The sequence below is a fragment of the Mustelus asterias genome, chromosome 24 (assembly GCF_964213995.1).
Source record: "Mustelus asterias chromosome 24, sMusAst1.hap1.1, whole genome shotgun sequence".
Taxonomy (NCBI): domain Eukaryota; kingdom Metazoa; phylum Chordata; class Chondrichthyes; order Carcharhiniformes; family Triakidae; genus Mustelus; species Mustelus asterias.
Window position 1 is genome coordinate 11392902 of NC_135824.1, and position 19298 is coordinate 11412199.

The 19298-nt window shown below is 42.3% G+C and overlaps 1 protein-coding gene across 1 annotated transcript in view; it reads left to right on the forward strand.

Moving 5' to 3' along the window:
* The window catches only part of wdr93 (WD repeat domain 93), a 58668-nt gene that overhangs the window by 2070 nt on the left and 37300 nt on the right, over window positions 1-19298 (forward strand). The window contains exons 2-6 of the mRNA XM_078241876.1: window positions 4166-4464; window positions 7850-8051; window positions 9060-9124; window positions 10647-10725; window positions 19092-19195. Of these exons, the coding sequence (XP_078098002.1) occupies window positions 4204-4464; window positions 7850-8051; window positions 9060-9124; window positions 10647-10725; window positions 19092-19195 (711 nt within the window). The 5' untranslated portion in view covers window positions 4166-4203. The remainder of the gene's footprint in view (window positions 1-4165; window positions 4465-7849; window positions 8052-9059; window positions 9125-10646; window positions 10726-19091; window positions 19196-19298) is intronic.

A 19298-nucleotide genomic window follows, 5' to 3' on the forward strand; every position in this document is an offset into this window, starting at 1 on the left:
ATGTTTATATGAAATATGTTTATCCTTGTTTTCACAACGTTCCATGATTTTGCCCTTCCCTATCTCTGTGATCTCCTCCAGCCAGACAATTCTCAGAGATATCTGAGCTCCTCCAATTCTGGCCTCTTGTGCATCCCCAATTGTATTCCTTGCGTCTTCAGTTGCATGGGTCATTGGCTCTGGAATACCCTCTCTTCATCTCTCTACCTTTATATCTTGCTTTCCTCCTTTAGGAAACTCCTAAAGTGGTTAGCACTGCTGCCTCTCAGTGCCAAGGACCCGGGTTCAATTCCAGCCTCGGGTCACTGCCTGTGTGGAGTTTGCATGTTCTCCCCGTGTCTGCGTGGGTTTCCTCCGGGTGCTCCGGTTTCCTCCCACACTCCAAAGATGTGAGGGTCAGGTTGATTGGCCATGCTAAATTGTCCCTTAGTGTCAGGATGATTAGCAGGGTAATATGTGGGGTTGAGGGGATAAGGACTGAATGGGATTGTTGTCGGTGCAGGCTTGACGAGCCAAATGGCCTCCTCCTGACTGTAGGGATTCTATGATTCCATCTCTTTAACCAAAGTTTTGATCATCTGACCTGGGTCAGATCTTCTGACTAGCGGCGATATTACACACATTACTACTGACAACAGAGAGCATTGTACACTTACTTTTTTGTGCCCTTCCAGTCGGGACTTCTGATTCTGGCTGGAACAGTGAAACCTCGGTGTCGCAATCAAGAGAAAAACTGGCAAATGGGAGCAGTGAAGAGGCCACACACTCTTGTTATGACATCAGCTGCCATATTCAGTTAAGGTTTTAAAGGTCTCAAGACTTTTAGTAGGATTTGTGGGTGAATGGATGAGTGAGTGTGTGCTAGGACCGGAGTGGATAATTAAGTTAGGGTGTGGGTAGTCGGTTCATGTGTGGGTAGTTGGGTCTGGTTAGATTGTTGTGTTGGGGGCGGGGTATGTGTATTTGGGTTGTGTCAGGTGGTGCATAGTTGGGTCTGGGGAAGTGGGTAGTCAGGTCATGGAGGATCAGGTCGAATGAGTTGGTTGGAGATGTGGGGAGTAGGCATGGGAGGTAGAGGTTTGAGTTGCATTGATAATCACTGAGTTACACCAGAGCACTCCACCTGACGAAGGAGCAGCGCTCCGAAAGCGAGCGGCGTTTGCTACCAAATAAACCTGTTGGACTTTAACCTGGTGTTGTTAGATTTCTTACTTTGTTTACCCCAGTCCAACACTGGCATCTCCACATCATGACACCAGAGATCACCAGACTTACATCTAGCCCAAGTCTCTAACACTGAGATCAGTGTAAGAGGCATTCACATAGAATCCTGGGCAGTGCAAATCAGCCCAATGGCAGTTTAAACTTCCTGGGCAATTACAGAGTATGTGCATGCATCAGGACTTCCTCAGGCTCCTGACTAGCACCAGCAGTGAAAGCTCAGTACATCGTCACTCCGATATCAGAAGATCGGGTCCAATAGCTCCTTATGTGGCTAGATGACATATTTTGTTTTATAAAGCTCCTGGAAGTGCTGTAGCATAATTTATAATTTTAAAGGCATTGTGTATAAATATACATTGTTGTTGTATGAGTTTGTTTAAGAATAATTAGTGACTCGGCAATGTAAATGGGATTTGGTGCAGGTCATTTCAAATTGATATCCTGCAGTCTACTCCTAATATAACATTTGATTTGATTTATCATTGTCACATGTATCAGCATACAGTGAAAAGTATTGTTTCGTGCACACATACAGACAGAGCATACCGATCATAGAGAAGGAAACAAGGGAGAGCAGGTTGTAGTGTTACAGTCATAGCTAGGGTGTAGAGAAAGATCAACTTAATGCAAGGTAGGTCCATTCAAAAGTCTGACGGCAGCAGGGAAGAAGCTGTTCTTGAGTCGGTTGGTACGTGACCTCAGACTTTTGTATCTTTTTCCTGATGGAAGAAGGTGGGAGAGAGAATGTCCGGGGTGCGTGGGGTCCCTAATTATGCTGGCTGCTTTGCCAAGGCAGCAGGAAGTGTAGACAGCATCAATGGATGGGAGGCTGGTTTGCATGATGGATTGGGCTACATTCACAACCTTTTGTTGTTTCTTGCGGTCTTGGGCAGAGCAGGAGCCATACCAAGCTGTGATACAACCAGAAAGAATGCTTTCTATGGTGCATCTGTAAAGGTTGGTGAGAGTCGTAGCTGACATGCCAAATTTCCTTAGTCTTCTGAGAAAGTAGAGCCATTGGTGGGCTTTCTTAACTATAGTGTCGGCATGGGGGGACCAGGACAGGTTGTTGGTGATCTGGACACCTAAAAACTTGAAGCTTTTGACCCTTTCTACTTCAACGCCGTTGATGTAGACAGGGGCATGTTCTCCTTTACGCTTCCTGAAGTCGATGACAATCTCCTTCGTTCTGTTGACATTGAAGGAGAGATTATTGCTGCCGAACCAGTTCACCAGATTGTCTATCTCATTCCTGTGCGCTGTCTTATCATTGTTTGAGATCCGACCCAATACGGTGGTGTCGTCAGCAAACTTGAAAATCAAGTTGGAGGGGAATTTGGCCGCACAGTCATAGGTGTATAAGGAGTATAGTAGGGGGCTGAGAACACAACCTTGTGGGGCACCGGTGTTGAGGATGTGGAGGAGATGGTGTTGCCTATCCTTACTGTTGTGGTCTGTGCGTTAGGAAGTTCAGGATCCAATCACAGAGGGAGGAGCCGAGGCCCAGGGCTTGGAGATGCGTTTTGTGGGAATAATGGTGTTGAAGGCTGAGCTGTAATCAACAAATAGGAGTCTGACATTAGTTTGGTACAAGCATTGCAGTTCCTGGCAAACTAGATTTGTTTATTATGATTGAACATTGTTCGTATTTGATTAAAAGCTGGAGTTATAGTACCAACAATATTGCAAATTTATCCAGATTAATTTGTTCCATAATCCCAAACTTTGAATAATAATGTATTTTTTTCTGTAATTGCAGTTGGATAATTTGGATCTTAATGCTTTCTTCTGAGTATTTTAATGGCTGACAGGATTTTTAAGAAATTATATTTGCTTCGATAAGAAGCACAGATTAACTGCTTCAAACTCAATTAGCTCTTAAGATATCCTTTTTTTGTTGGAAGCTAAAGTGAAGGATCTAGTCACATAGTGTCAAACAACATCACAGCTGAAGATTATAGGAAAACATAATCAAGTGGACAGATATTTTCCTTGTGAATTTTGAACTCACCAATGCTAGGGTCTCCAGTTCACAGGAACGGTGCACTTCCTATTACACAGACATGTCATGCAATGCCATATCAGGTGCAATATAATTAGATGCTGAGTAAAACTTAATTCAACTTGGCAAAACCAAAATAAGTCAATTCTGGCCTCAAAAGAACAGTTGAGGTCCTTCAAAAGAACAAAGAAAAGTCCAAAAGACGTGCTGGTTAGGTGCATTGGCCGTGCTAAATTCTCCCTCAGTGTACCCGGACAGGCACCGGAGTGTGGCAAACTAGGGGATTTTCGCAGTAACTTCATTGCAGTGTTAATGTAAGCCTACTTGTGATGAATAAATAAACTTTATTCTCAACATTGTCTGTGTGGAACCGTCCCACTTTCCACACTCACCATTTTGTGACCTGTCTGAGTGAGATGGCTAAATTGACAAAAATAATGTTCGCCTGACTAGGAACTGAATTAACAATGTCCAAAGTTATTGCACCTAAGATTTGTACAGCCAGCAGATAAATTTTCATTCTTTCTGCCCATGCTCGATTGAATCCTGTTCCCAGAGAAGAACGCTCAATGATGTAAGCTTGTTTTTGAGAACATAAGAACTAGAAGCACGACTAGACCACATGGTCCTTTGAGCCTGATCTGCCATTCAATACAGTCATGGCTGATCTTTAACTTTAACTCAACTTTCCTGCCTATCCCCTTTACTCCCTGAGAGAAGCCTGATATTGTAGAGGAGAGGGAATGTTGTAGGTGTGAGGGATTTCTGCAATTTTGAGGTATGGAATAAAATGAGTTAGGGTTTGAAATGGTGGGATGAGCTCTGAATTTAACTGAGAGTGAATAAAAAATATAGGATCTGACTCTTGGATGGAACAAGAGAGGAAGGATTGTCAAATTCTCTAGGAAGACAACTAAGATGATTCTGGTCAAATTTCAGAGTGTTGAAGAACAGTGAGGCTCCAGATATTAAAGAGGATGCTGAGCTACAGTAAGAAATATCTGGCAGTTCCAACTCCTTCTGAACATAACTTTAATGAAGGTGATGAAGAAGACTATTACCTGAAGGATCCAGAGCTGAGAATCGATGAGTTGCCCCAACCCTTCAGGATGATCGATAAATTAATTGGCTGCATTGTTGACAATGCTTGGGAAAGCATTGAAAGAAGGGAAGCAGAAAGGGAGGCTGAAAAATTAAAGATCAAACCACCTACTCGTGAATCATCAGAGGAAATTCAGGTAGGAGAATGTATTGTAATCCAGCAAATGTCACTATTCAATTCTGCATCATTTTATCATGTTTGCTGTAACCAATTGTCTAGGTGTTGTCTGTAGATACATCAAATAACTCATGTAAAAATGCAGAGGGCACACATTCTGTAGTTGATTCATAGAATCAGTATATGCTACAGCACAAGAGAAACTTTGGTTCAACAATTCTACTTCCATTTCTTTCTCCACTTGAGCCACCAAACCCCACTCCACTTCTGCCTGCTCTCCCTATTTGATCTTTAATATTTGTCTCTCCAACATTTTAAAAAACATTTTCTGAAAGACAATGGTTGTTGCTGGAGTATATTGCCGTGCACACAAGCAGTCTTACAGTACTTCACCTAGATGTCTGTTGATCATGTGTGAGATAGATATGAGATAGCAATAATTATTGTCAGGGCTTATTGTGGTCCGGATAAATTGTCAGAATGTGATTTTTTTTGGTGAATTGTCTTTAATATAAATATCAAAATTAGAAGCAGGAGTAGGTCATTCGGCTCTTCGAGCCTACTCCTCCATTTAATATGATCACGTGGATCTTCTATCTCAATGCCATATTTCCGCACACTCCCCTTACCCCTTGATGCCTTTAGAGTATCGGGGTCTATTTATTTCTTCTTAAGTATATTCCGTGACTTGGCCACCATAGCCTTCTGTGATAGAGAATTTCACAGGTTCACCACCCTCTGAATAAAGAAGTTTCTCCTCATCTTAGCCCTAAATGGCCTACTCCCATATCCTGAGACTGTGACCCCTTGTTCTAGAGCCCTCAGCCAGAGGGAATAACATCCCTGCCTCCAGTCTGTCCAGCCCTTTCAGAATTCTATATGTTTCAATGAGATCCCCTCTCATTCTCCTAAACTGCAGTGAATACATGCCTAATCAACACAATCTCTCATCAAACATCAATCCTGCCATCCCAGAATCAGTTTGGTGAACATTTGCTGTATTCCCTCCATGGCAAGTATATCCTTTCTTAGGTAAGGAGACCGAAACTGTACAAAGTATTCCAAGTGTTGTCTCATGAAGGCCCTGCACAGCTGCAGTAAGACACCCTTATTCCTATACTCAAGTCCTGATACAATGAAGGCCAACATACCATTCATTTGCCTTCTTAATGGCTTGCTGTATCTGCATGCTTGACTTCAGTGACTGGTGTACAAGGATACCCATGTCCCTTTGTAAGTCAACACTTCCAAATCTATCACCATATAAATAATACTCTGCCATTCTGTTTTTCCTAACGAAGTAGATAACTTCACATTTATCCACATCATACTGCTTCTGCCATGTATTTGCCTCACTCACTCAACTTGTCCTAATCACCTTAAAGCCTCTTAACATCTGTTAGATAGTGGCAGTTCAGGCATCATCAAGAGAATTCAGACTTTGTTAGGAACAAAAGGTATTTATTACTAAAGAGAAACTATGTAGAGGGGTTTGCAGCCCTAAACTGCCTTGGAGCAGCAGCCCCTGGCTGCTCCAGTCCTTTTCCTGATGAATCTTGACACTTCTGAGGTGATCACTCACTCTCAGTTCCCTTTGATTAGATTTGATTTATTATTGTCACATGTATTACCGTACAGTGAAAAGTATTGTCTCTTGCGTGCTATACAGACAAAGCATACTGTTCATAGAGAAAGAAAGGAGAGAGTGCAGAATGTAGTGTTACGGTCATAGCTAGGGTGTAGAGAAAGATCAACTTAATGCAAGGTAGGTCCATTCAAAAGTCTGATGGCAGCAGGGAAGAAGCTGTTCTTGAGTCGGTTGGTACGTAACCTCAGACTTTTGTATCTTTTTCCCGATGGAAGAAAGTGGAAGAAAGAATGCCCAGGGTGCGTGGGGTCCTTAATTATGCCGGCTGCTTTGCCGAGGCAGCGGGAAGTGTAGACAAAGTCAATGGATGGGAGGCTGGTTTACGTGAAGGATTGGGCTACATTCATGACCTTTTGTAGTTCCTTGCAGTCGTGGGCAGAACAGAGGCCATACCAAGCTGTGATACAACCAGAAATAATGCTTTCCCTCAAGCCAGGTGACCCTCTTCTGCTGTGCTGTCTTAAAGAGACAGACCCCATAATCACTACAACATCCTTCCCACCACTCACACCTGTTTCATCAGGTAACTTAGAAATATTACATTTTAGTTCCCATACCCAAATTATTATTTTATATTATGAATAGCTGGGCCCCAAGCCCTGATGCCTATTGGACTCCACTAGGCACTGCCTGCCAATTCAAAAAAACAATTTTTCCTACTCTGTTTCCCGACTGCTAACCAATTCTCAATCCATGCCAATATATCACCCCAATCCAATTTGCATTAATTTTGCATACTAATCTCTTCTGTGTGACTTTATCAAAAGTTTATGAAAATCCAAATACACTACATCCATTGGCTCTCCCTTATCTATTCTGCTAGTTACGTCCTCATAAAACTCTAGTAGGTTTGGCAAACATGATTTCCCTTTCATTAATCCCTGTTGACTTTGTCTAATCCCTTTGATATTTTCTGTGTGTCCTGTTATCACATCCTTTAAAATAGAGTCCAGCATTTTCCCTACGCCTGATGTTTGGCAAACTGATCAGTAATTCTCTGTTTTCTTCCTCCCTCCTTTTTAAATAGTGGGACTACTGTTGCTATCCTCCAAATGCCGCAACCATTCCAGAATCTACAGATTCTTGGAAGATGACAAGCAATGCCTCCACTATTTCCATGACCACTTTCTTTAGTACCCTGAGATGTAGATTATCAGGCCTTGGGAATTTATCAGCTTTCAGTCCCATTAATATCTCCAGCGCTATTTTTTTTTGGTAATAATTTTCTTCAATTCCACCATCCCACTAGACCCTTGGTTCCCTAGCATTTCTGGGAAGTTATTTGTGTCTTCCACCATAAACAAAGTAATTGTTTAATTGCTGTGCCATTTCCTTGTTCCCTGTTATAAATTCTCCCATTTTGAATGTAAGAGATCTATATTTGTCCTCACTAATCTTTTTTCTTTTACATACTTTTGCAGTCCGCTTTTATGCTACTTGCAAGCTTACTCTCGCACTATTTTTCCCCTCTGAATCAATTTCTTGATCCTCTTTTGCTGAATTCTGAACTGTTTCCAATCCTCAGTCTTGCTACTTTTTCTAACAACTTTAGATCAAATACTATCCTTGATTTCTTTTGTTTCAATTCATCAATGTGAAGTGATGTCATTGCTGGAGAGCAGGGAAGATTGGAGTTCATTCAGTAACTTTGAATCCTGCTGAGTAAACTTTCCAGTAATTAAAATATATTTGGCCAGAAAGGTAATCAGTTCTGGTTTTGGCAATCTGATTTCTATCTCCTTTACGTTTTGAACAGGTTCCTGGCACTTTAAACTGTTTTGCAAATTCTGTGCATGGAAATTATATCTTTGCTGGAATATCTGAAGGTGTAGCTGTTCTGAATATGGAGGATCATACTGTTAAATCTGTTTGGAATATGGAAGGTATCGAGATTGCTGCCCTTCAAGTCAGACACGTTGGAGGCCAGCTTTATCTGCTCGCTGCCCTGGATGACATGGGTATTTACTTGAAAATACTTATTGTTTAAAAGTTGATTCTCCTAAATTTCTCCCATCCTCTTGACAAAGACTCTAATTTCTGGGAGGAGGCGGGAGGAGTTTTGAATCCATTGTCATTCTTAACATACAAGTTCATTCAGTAAATATACATCAGCAGGCTATCTGCTTGTGGCTTTTTCAAAACTTCACTAAGGCAAGGGTTCAGCACTGTTTGAGTGAAAAAAATGTCTAATTGATAACCCCTATGCCTTGTTACTCTGACAAGATGAGACAGGGGATCTGCTCACCTCTTCTCATGAGACGTGGTGCACCAATCCTGCACTCTTGGAATGGAAAATTACATTGCTAGGGATACCTGATTACTCTTCTTGAACTATTGTGCCATTCTTGGACCACTTGCTGCAATAGATCATCCTTGTGCGTTTGCATTCCAAACCGCTAACAAAGTTTGTTGAGGCTCCAGCGGCCTCAGCGAACCAGTCCAAGCTGATGCATTCCATTCTGCTGTTTGCTCGACACCCCCCCATAAATATAGTGATTTCAGCAGAATGTGGGACCCCAATCAAAGATCCCAAGTTTTACTACTAAAGTAGCAATAAGGAAAAAGGTGGAACCATCTAGTAATAATATTTTTTTAATTCATCATGGGATATGGGCAAACCCAGCATGCATTGTCCATACACTTAGGAAAGTGTTGGGCTGCCTACATGAAGTCCATGTGACCCACAGTGCTGTTATGGTGGTAGCCCAGAATTTTGATCCTGTCACAGTAATAAGGATGGAATATTTTGAATGAAAATATATATTTTTATGACCTATCCTTTTTCTCTGCCAGATACTGTTTACCTGTTGCACATTACCAGTATTTTCTGTTTTTATTGCAGATTTAAAGCGCTCAGTTTTTCCTCATACACATGTATCGGTTATGCATTATTATAGACCCACTGTACAAATCCTTTTCTCTTCACTCATGGGTTCATATGTATTTTCTCTCCTTTTGTGTTTTAGGTGTTGCTCGTCTTCTTTTTTCTTACTCGGACGTCTTTTCTTTGATAAAAGTTTTCAATGCATTCGTAAGTCACCTTCTATCGTGTAAATTATGGAATTGTAATAGAAAACATATTTTTTAATAAATCACAGAGATCAGGAAAGTACCATCTTTGGTGCTGTTGTGTACAGAGTCAGCTGAATCCAGCTCAGGCAGTACACGTTTGGCCTCAGCAACCTTGTCTTAGGAGTCTTAGGAGGTATAATCCTGTGACCCTTTTTGGAAGTATATATCCATGTGCCTGCGACCAATTGTAATATCCTTCCCTACTCAGCGTAAAATAACAATGCACCTTTAGAACTACACCATGGGAAGGTATCAAAACCTTCAGGAGAAGGAAAATTGGTAGAATAAAGGAGGAAAATAATTTCATGCCAATAGTTGGTGTTCTGCGGTGGGTTAATTATGAATGTTGATTTAGCTCAAATGGACATGATTCTCATCTGTAAACATTCCACCTCAAACCATATGTCATATTGGGTGTTAGTTTGGATTGCCAGGTGTGGAGGAGTTTGTTTTGGTGACAGGCTACTTAAGTCACATTGGTGTGATGGAATGGAGAGAGCTTTATCTTGGGATCTTTATTAACTCTTTCCACGGGCAGGTGGGTGGTTAAAATTAACCAAGTTACTTTGCCCCTTTAATCATTTTAACCTGTAACATTCTGCAAGAGGGTGAGATGCTCGCCAGAAACAGGCAGAAGTCTGAGGAATTTTTGAAAATTGGGATTTTGTCATGTCAAGAGCACCTGAACTGCATTTTAATTTGGGTTTGGGCATGGAAATGACATTGACTTTCTTGCCAGATAGTTTCTGGTCTGCTGATAAAAGAAATCTTCCAAGTCAGATTGCCAAGCGTCCCAGATTGACCCGGAACTAAAGATTAATTTCTTGGGCAATTACTCAGAGGCCGGGAGAAAAGCCATAGGGACATTTTTCTTCTAACCAAACTTTTAACAAGTAGCAAGGCTTCATGTGCTCATAATGCAATCTGGTCCTTGTACCTGGGTGCTCAAACCAGTAAACACATGCATTGCAAGAGATTGCTGATAATGCCTTTGCCATTACCAACCAATTACCACACAAATTGATGTGCCAGGTGACAAATGGTGGGAGCATTGTGTCAGGGTGCTTGGAGGCAGGAACACATGTGATGAAAGTTTCCAGAATATGCTCCAACCAGAGTTGGAAACCTCACCACCAATGTAATTTTAAAGCTGTGGGCTCCTATAAAGAAAGGGCACACTCCCCTGAACTATCCAAAATAATAGCCTCTCTTCCCCAGTATTCAGTTAACAAATCTTCAATGGCATAAAGCATTCAACAAAATAAAACTATCATACTACTACATGTGCATTGGATTGAATATTTGAGGGTAACAATCTAGTTAAACAACCTAAAATCTAATTTTTGTAATGGACTTGCTACCTGATATTTTGTTATTGCTTAAATATTTTAATGTAATGAAACTCGTATCAAACAAACCTGAAAATGGTAAATCTTTATGCTGTTTTCATGAAACAAAATAGATTTTTATCTTTCTTTTAGGACAATGTGACTGAAAAGATTATTTGTAGTAAATTTGAGTTATCAGAAGGTGGAGATTATGCTGGTCTAATGCTTGAAGGTAAACCATTCTCTCAATTCTTGATTATTCCTCAGTGTTCATGTATTACTTTGTCCGATTATTCAACACATTTCTCTTGGGTGCGTGCTTGACAATAGAGACAACACTTCAAAATAATTAATTAATTTGTTGCATTTTAGGTATCTTCAGAAACTTAATGGGGGTGTTTTTCCCGAAATAATTCTAAGTGCCCAACGGGCGGGAAAACAGGAGGTTTTCCTGCTGGATTTTTGGGCAAGCTGAGTTTTAATAATTTACGGCACTCTGTGAGGCAGTCAGATGATTCACGTACCCCCGATCTCCCGGGGGGGGCTTCAATGGCAAGCGGGAATATCGCGCCCAACATCTATACAAATGCGAGTTCATTCTTTCTTTCTGTACTTTGTACCTCAGCAAAAAAAAGGGGCACAATCTTAAAACTAGAAGCTTAGGGATTTAGGAGTGAAATCAGGAAGCATGTTTTCCCTCAAAATGGAGTGGAAATCTGGAGCTTTCTTCCCCAAAAAAGCTCAGAATGCTAGGAATATTCAAAACTGGAATGGATAGATTTTTATTGTAAAGGCAACAAAGGATATGGATCAAAGGCGGATGAGTGGAATTGAGGTACAGATCAGCTATATGTAATTGAATGGTGGAAAAGCTCAAGGGGTTGATCAGCTTAGCCCTGTTTCTGTTTAACATACTTGTGTTGCCCATTTCCGCACATTTTGAAGAGAACCATTTCCTTCTTTCTGGCTGCAGTTGAATATGATTGAGACAAACTTAAGAACACTTAAGGGCGGCACGATGGCACAGCGATGAGCACTGTTGCCTCACAGCGCCAGGGACCCGGGTTCAATTCCAGCCTCGGGTCACTCTCTGTGTGGAGTTTGCATGTTCTCCCCGTATCTGTGTGGGTTTCCTCCGGGTGCTCCGGTTTCCTCCCACAGTTCAAAGATGTGCATGTTAGGCTAATTGGCCATGCTAAATTGCCCCTTAGTGTCAGACTAAATATGTGAGGTTACGGGAATAGGGTCTGGGAGGGATTGTTATTGGTGCAGACACGATGGGCCGAATGGCCTCTTTCTGCACTGTAGGGATTCTATGATTCTATGAAGAGCCAAAGTCAAGGATGGGCTATTTGACCACATAATTCCACCCACTCGCGCTAACTACCATACTACTGTGTTTTGAGCTCCCTTAGTATCTGTCTGTGCCCCTCAGTCTGGCAAACTATTTCAAACGTTCATTTGTGGAAAAAAATCGTATGGTATTCAATCTAAATACATTTTTTCACCATTTTATATGAGATATGATGTTATTAAACCAGAAAGAGTGCAGAAAAGATTTACTCGGATGCGACTGGGACTTGATGGTTTGAGTTATAAGGGGAGGCTGGATAGACTGGGACTTTTTTCTCTGGAGCGTAGAAGGCTGAGGGGTGATCTTATAGAGGTCTATAAAATAATGAGGGGCTCAGATCAGTTGGATAGTCAATATCTTTTCCCAAAGGTAGGGGAGTCTAAAACTAGAGGGCATAGGTTTAAGGTGAGAGGGGAGAGATACAAAAGTGTCCAGAGGGGCAATTTTTTCACACAGAGGGTGGTGAGTGTCTGGAACAAGCTGCCAGAGGTAGTAGTAGAGGCGGGTACAATTTTGTCATTTAAAAAGCATTTAGACAGTTACATGCGTAAATGGGTATAGAGGGATATGGGCCAAATGCGGGCAATTGGGATTAGCTCAGGGGTTTTAATAAAAAGGGCAGCATGGACAAGTTGGGCCGAAGGGCCTTTTTCCATGCTGTAAACCTCTATGACTCTATGACTATTCCTCTCCAGTGGCATCCTCGATTATTTGAGTACTACTAAAGTGTGGCTTATGCTATGATTTTGCTATTAGTTAGGGCAAGGACATGGGCCTCAGGTCCACCTCAGCCAGAGTGGGGTTTGAACCCTGTGCTTTTGGCATTAATCTGAACCACATATTGTCTAGTCAGCTGAGCTACCTACCCCTGCTCCTTTGATCCTGTTATCCTAATTTATTTTAAATAATTAGGATAATTCAGGGCCCTATCAAAATTAGTTAATATTTTATCTATTTCAGTGAACTTTGGTAGTGTTAGAGAATGAATTATCATTATAACTCATTCCATCGTGCCTTACATGGAGGATCATTCTTTTCTGTTGCTCTTTTCTGCACCTAATCCCCCAACCCTGTCTGAACCAAGTTACCAAATTAACATTTGTCAAATTTCCATAACAATATTCAAACAATCATTTAGCTCACTTTTCCAGATAAAGCATGGGCAATTTCATTAACATTTCTTTATGATGTAAATTCTTTATTTTATTCTGTCCCTTCTCAAAGGCAATAGCATTTCACCTATGAACACACTGCAGTTCAGACTAAATTTTGCCTACACGGAAGCTATTCTGAAAATTCCAGTTGATGGGGATGATTTTCAGCCCATGTTCCCCGTCAGAGAGAACAGCGACGCAGGCTGAAAATCTGCAGAGAATCGGGAAATGGGGATAATCATGTTCTGCAATTAACCCCAGTCTTTGCCGGTGGCGTAGCAAGATTCATTCATGCACACAAAGGGCAAGAACCTCATTTGAATGGAATTTTAAATATATTTTAATATTATTAACCACCCCCCACGTCAACGAGGTCTATAATAGCTTCACCCAAATGTGAGCCTGTTGTAGGATTCGGCCCCCCCACCCCCACCCCCCGGGGGGTGCAAAGTTGAGTATAGTCCCTGGGGGAGAGGGACATGATGTGGAGATGCCGGCGTTGGACTGGGGTAAACGCAGTAAGAGTTTTAACAACACCAGGTTAAAGCCCAACAGGTTTATTTGGTAGCAAATGCCATTAGCTTTCGGAGTGCTGCTCCTTCATCAGATGGAGTGGATACCTGCGACATGTCCAGGCACTGCTTCCTGACACAGTTTGGCACTGTCTGGTTGGCACTGAGATCTTGGTCTGATCGGGGAGCCCTTTAAAAAAGGCACTCCAATCTCAGTGCAGCTGGGCTTTGCCCACATGTTTAGACCCTGCCCCTCAACATGACGACGTGAAATGCGCCCCCTGTGCTTCTCTTGACAAAAGATCTGGAGAGAAAACTAGCCCGTTTCTCTGGAGAGAAATACACCAGTTTTCAGTCAGATCCTGACACTTATTTTTTGGTAAGATTTCACCCTATATTTTTTTCAATGAACTCTGAACTGAAGGTCTGGTTATTCAGTTTTGATGTGAGTGATAGAAATCATCAATAAATCCAGTTCAGTGTGCCTGTCATCAGCAACATTAAAACTATAATGTCCTCAACATCATTGCTGTCAGAGAACACATTGAAAATCTTGAGCATATCTTTAATATTCTGCAAAATGTATTTTCTTTTCTGTACATTCTCATCAATTGTGCCATGAAATGAGATGGTAATTCTGACCAGTGTAGCATATGCTTCTCTGAGCACCTGGGATTGATAACTGTATAAATAACTACACTGAGACGTGTTCCAATCACTCGGCTTGAACTTCTGTTCATTTTTTACATCTTGATTTCCAGTAAGTGATTGTATTACTGATTCGAGGATTGGATTGTCAACATTAACCCATCAATCGCTCTCTTGCAACATGGGTGGGGAGAGCGGTGGGGGAATCTTGCCAAAAAATGGCAGAGAGTTGTTTCCAGCGAGAAAACTGACATGTTTCTCTTGAAATCTTACGTCATGTTGCCTAAAAGATAATCAAGGGGGCATGTTTCACGCTGTCATGCGGGGGTCGGAGGGTCGGAGGGGGGGGCTCAACACCCACCCGCTCCCACAGTCAGAGCCAGCAGCCCACCCCCCGGCCCCCACCTCAACCAATGGCCATCAGCGACATCCCCAGCTCCACCGTCCGCTCCTGGTCACCACCACATACAAACGAATCCCCCCCCAACCCCAAAAGGTTCCTTCGAGGTCCCAACCCTTGGCACAGGTTAGCACTGCCAGATTGGCACTGCCAGGGGGGCATTGCCAGGCCACTGCCTGGCTATGTTCCTCTCTCCCAGGGGCTATACTCATCTTTATGCCCCCAGTGAGACCACCATTACAGGTTCACATCTAGGTGAACTTGTTGTAAACATCATGTCGGTCCGGTATCAATGTGGTGGGGCGGGGGGGGGGCGGTGGCGGCTGGTGGTATGTCAATGTATGGCGAGGGGGAGGGTTAATGAGATTCAAATGCATTGAAATTCATGTAAAGCAGGTTCACGCAATCTCATCGGCGAGGTCTGCGATTTCCGGATCTTGAGCTCCCGCCGGCATCGCACGGACGATGAGAATGGGCTCAAGACCGCCCCCATTGTCTTTGTGATTAGATTCACCACAAACATATGGTTGTGAACAGCACTCCCTGCTTTTAAACCTCGCCGTCAGGTTTCTGAGCAGGCTGTCTGACAATTTAGAAAATGCTGATGCTCTTTTCCTGAAGTAGAAGTTGCATTTATATAGCATCTTTTACATTTCTGCGTGCTTCGTAAGAGGGAAAGGAGGATACAGAGGAAGAGATGGGAAGGATTTAAGGTAAACGAGAATGGAAGACACAAGCAAGGAGATAGATTTCAAGAAAGGAAAGGAAGAGGGAGAACGAAAAGCAAAGGAGAGAAATCAATTTCCAAAGAATAGAAGCAAGATGAGTGATCTTTGAGGGAGGAGCTGAGGGTGATTAGGGTCAAGTGAATGAATGCCTCTCTGGAAATTATGAGTTATTACAATTTTGAACTTATCAGCAGCAAACCAAACTTAAATCATGATCTCACCCTCTTCCCCCTTACCATTCTGTTTAGCCATTACATCTTGATTTGCAATTCACATAACTCGATTTATCAGATCCAGAGAAGATACTGATCAGTAGATGAATGCACATGTAGCCTATGGGGAGAGGGGATGTCAGAGCAATTGTATGATAGAGTAGAAATAAGATAGGTGCATTTGCAATAGGGATGGAGTTGTATTAGGATCATGCCTCAGGTTACAAGCTTTTACCTGAACATAATTTAATGTTGGCATGGGGGTCTCACCTGCCAGCTGGAGAGCTGGCGAGAGCCCTATGTTTCCTCTTTTCAAGAAAGCCAGCCAAATTAAGTGTCAAGCACAGCCTGAGGGGCCAAATGGTCTACTGCAGCTCCTATATCCCTATATCAATCTAAGGCTGGCAGCTCTTCATTGACTGGCAGTGCCAGGTGAGAGGTGGTGGCTGCTGCTGGTACTACACCCACTCAAGGCCTAGGATCACATAGGGACCCAGTGCACAAATTAGTGATGGTGGAAGGGAGTTAACCGAGTCGTGGGGAAAGAGCTGGAGCTGGGTTGCTAGCAAGGGAAGATGGTTGGCTCTCAGCAGGCCTCCCTCTTCCCAATCCCTTAATCAGGCACTGAGAGCTTTTGAATGAGCAATTCCCAATGGGAGTTTGCAATCAAACCTGATAAGGTTTGATTCTCAGGTTCATGTATGGTGAGTCCCCACCCACCCACCAGCGGCAGCAGGATGAGACCCTTAAATGGACATTACTTGCTAATCTAAGTGCCTCAATGGGTGGCAGGGCAGAATGGTTGTACATGAATCTTCTTTGTAGTTAATCAGGCCAGAGGCAGGAAAGGCAGCGAGAAGCCCACCAGCCACTAACCCTGCCAAGGAAGAGGGCATTAAATTCCACCCTAAATGTTTCATCCAGGAATGTAAGAGATGTTTTAGCCTTCGCCTTGACATCGCTTGATGGAGAGTTAGAATTCAACGTCAGCGTGGCCAATAGCAGATCAATTTTCATCTTATTGACTTCAATGGAAAAGAATATCAAGCAAGGTATCAATTGGGAGGTGGATCTATTACCACATACCCCCACTGAAGTTTAATCCCCAACTGAGTGTAAAGAACATAAATAAAAGATGAAATACTTATGCAGCTTTTGTACCCACTCTCTGCAGTAAGCTCTCCCAGATGAATAATACTGCATACACCAAATGCATCAATATGTAAGAGTTGTCAGGGGGAGGAAAAAGTCATTTGTATTTTCTATTCTAAGATAAATGTGGGTTGACATAAATTGCAATATAATAAAACTCAAATTATAGAGACAAACAGCTAAGTTGGAAGAAAATGTTCTGTGTGTGAAATGTGATTTTATAAAACAACTCTGAATTAAGGGTGTTTCAAAGTTTCTTTTTCTTATTTATAGATTTAATCTCCCAGTGTTTTGTTTAATGCAAAAAGTGAGTACAAAGAAATAAAATAACTTTCCAGCTTTGGCAGTCCAGCAGCAAGCACTCCCACCTCAGGCCAAATGCCCTGATCTGACTACCTGTTCATGGGAATGCCAATGGTTCTGTGGCACTACTCACAAAGAGATTTTTCGTGGTCTCTTGACCAACATTTCTTTCTCAGCCAACACCACCAAATGCAGAGTGGAGAGGAAGGGGGGAATCCTCACATGGAGCGGCTTTCGTGAGATTCAAGATGTAGCATTGGTATCACTGTGCCATTATTCTGTTGATGTTCTAGCAATCAGCAGTACAAATGTAGCAAGGTGTCGACAGAGATGAGATTAATCTAATTAATGCCATTTGCTTCAAAATTCACTGTGGCTGCAGCTTCCAGCTTCTTGACTGCGCTTCAGAAATAGTTTCATTGTAGCTTTGGGATTGTAGCCTGATGCAGCTCATAAGGAGGCCATTTGTGTCTATGTGGAGATGTAGCTCAGAGATGTAATAGCGTGCTATATCAATGCAACGTTTCATTTTCTCCACTTCCAATAATGAATTCACTGTTTTGCATGGATAATAAAGAACAAATATATTTATGTTTATTCCAATTTAAGGTTGTGTCTCAAAATTCGGAGTTTGCACATTCTCCCTGTGTCTTTGTGGGTTTCCTCCGGGTGCTCCGGTTTCCTCCCAGAGTCCAAAACTCTGCAGGTTAGGTTGATTAGCCAAAGTAAATTGCCCCTTAGTGTCCGTGAGACTAGCAGGGTAAATACATGGGGTTATGGGAATAGGGCCTGGGTGGGATTGTGGTCAGTGCAGATTCAATGGGCCAAATGGCCTCCTACTGCACTGTGGTGATTCTATGATCCTATGAAAAATATTTTAACAGAGGGGAGTATTTATTGATAAATGTTGCTTTATTGATCTATGCATTACTAATTGTTCGAACAGCCAGTTGGCTTCTCAATAAATTGCCTGTTTAATAGATCATATTGGAAAGCTCTGCATACAAAACAAGAATAGCAAGTGTAATGAACTTTTTCCCAAAAGTTTACTTCATTCATAAAATGTGTAAAAGTATGTGACAAAACATTTCAAACTGAAGGTTACAGAGTGCAATAAAATCCAACTTTTTTCCAAAAAATATATTCCACTGTGAGGTGCCACAGTACTGTAAGGTATGCAACAATTCCATGAAATGTCCTGCCCCTTAAATTTTCCCACAGGGTTACTGGCATATCATTTATTCACTTTGCTATTACCCGACTGCAGGAAAATTCCCTTAGAGTAATGTCGTGGAACCCACTGACATCCACAGCAGGCACCTGGATTTCACATCTCTTCTGATAAGGCAGTACTCCCCTCTGTACTGTCATGGTTAGTTTTGTTTTGTAAGAAGTCTCACAACACCAGGTTAAAGTCCAACAGGTTTATCTGGTAGCACAAGCTTTCGGAGCGTTGCTCCTTCTTCAGAAGAAGGTTGCTCATCTGAAGAAAGTGCAACGCTCCGAAAGCTTGTGCTACCAAATAAACGTGTTGGACTTTAACCTAGTGTTGAGACTTCTTGCTGTGCTTACCCCAGTCCAACGCCGGCATCTCCACATCATGGTTTTGTTTTACCAGTGAATGTCCACTTACTGAATTAAGTAGCAGAAGTCATTCTGATGATTCACAATTGTCTTATTGTGATACTAGAGCTAGTTTCCTCTCTTCCCTGCTGGATCTCCTCCCTGTCTAGAAGCTGGGGGAAAACCCAGCTTTTAAATACAAGCTTCAAAGAGCATCCCCCCCCCCTCCTTTCCCCCCCACCCCCTTTCCCCCCCACCCCCACCCTCTGCTCTCAATTAATTCTGATGCAAGATCTGGTTTATTCTTAAAGAACATAAGAACTAGGAGCAGGAGTAGGCCATCTAGCCCCTCGAGCCTGCCCCGCCATTCAATAAGATCATGGCTGATCTGAAGTGGATCAGTTCCACTTCAGCGACCTGTATTTCCAACATTGACAACATGTTGAGGATACTTCTTTCTACCTCTGGACCCTGACCCCCCACCACCAAACATCAACATTTACCTTGTTGCTTTGCTGGTTTTATCAGCCTCTGGTTTATTTCTCAGTTTCAATTGGAGCTTTCTCTTTTAGGTAAAGGCGAGTCCTGGCTGGAGGTGCATCGATTGCCAAAAGACAGTTGGGTACAAGAGCTGGATCAGTTTGAAAAGCTAATGACGCAATCTGAACAAACCGGAGTATGTCAGAAGATAACAGCGACATGCCATTGTTTTACTTTTTAGGCTGCTCATCAACAAAAGCCTCATGTAGATGCAAACAAATGCTGGAAGTATATGACAT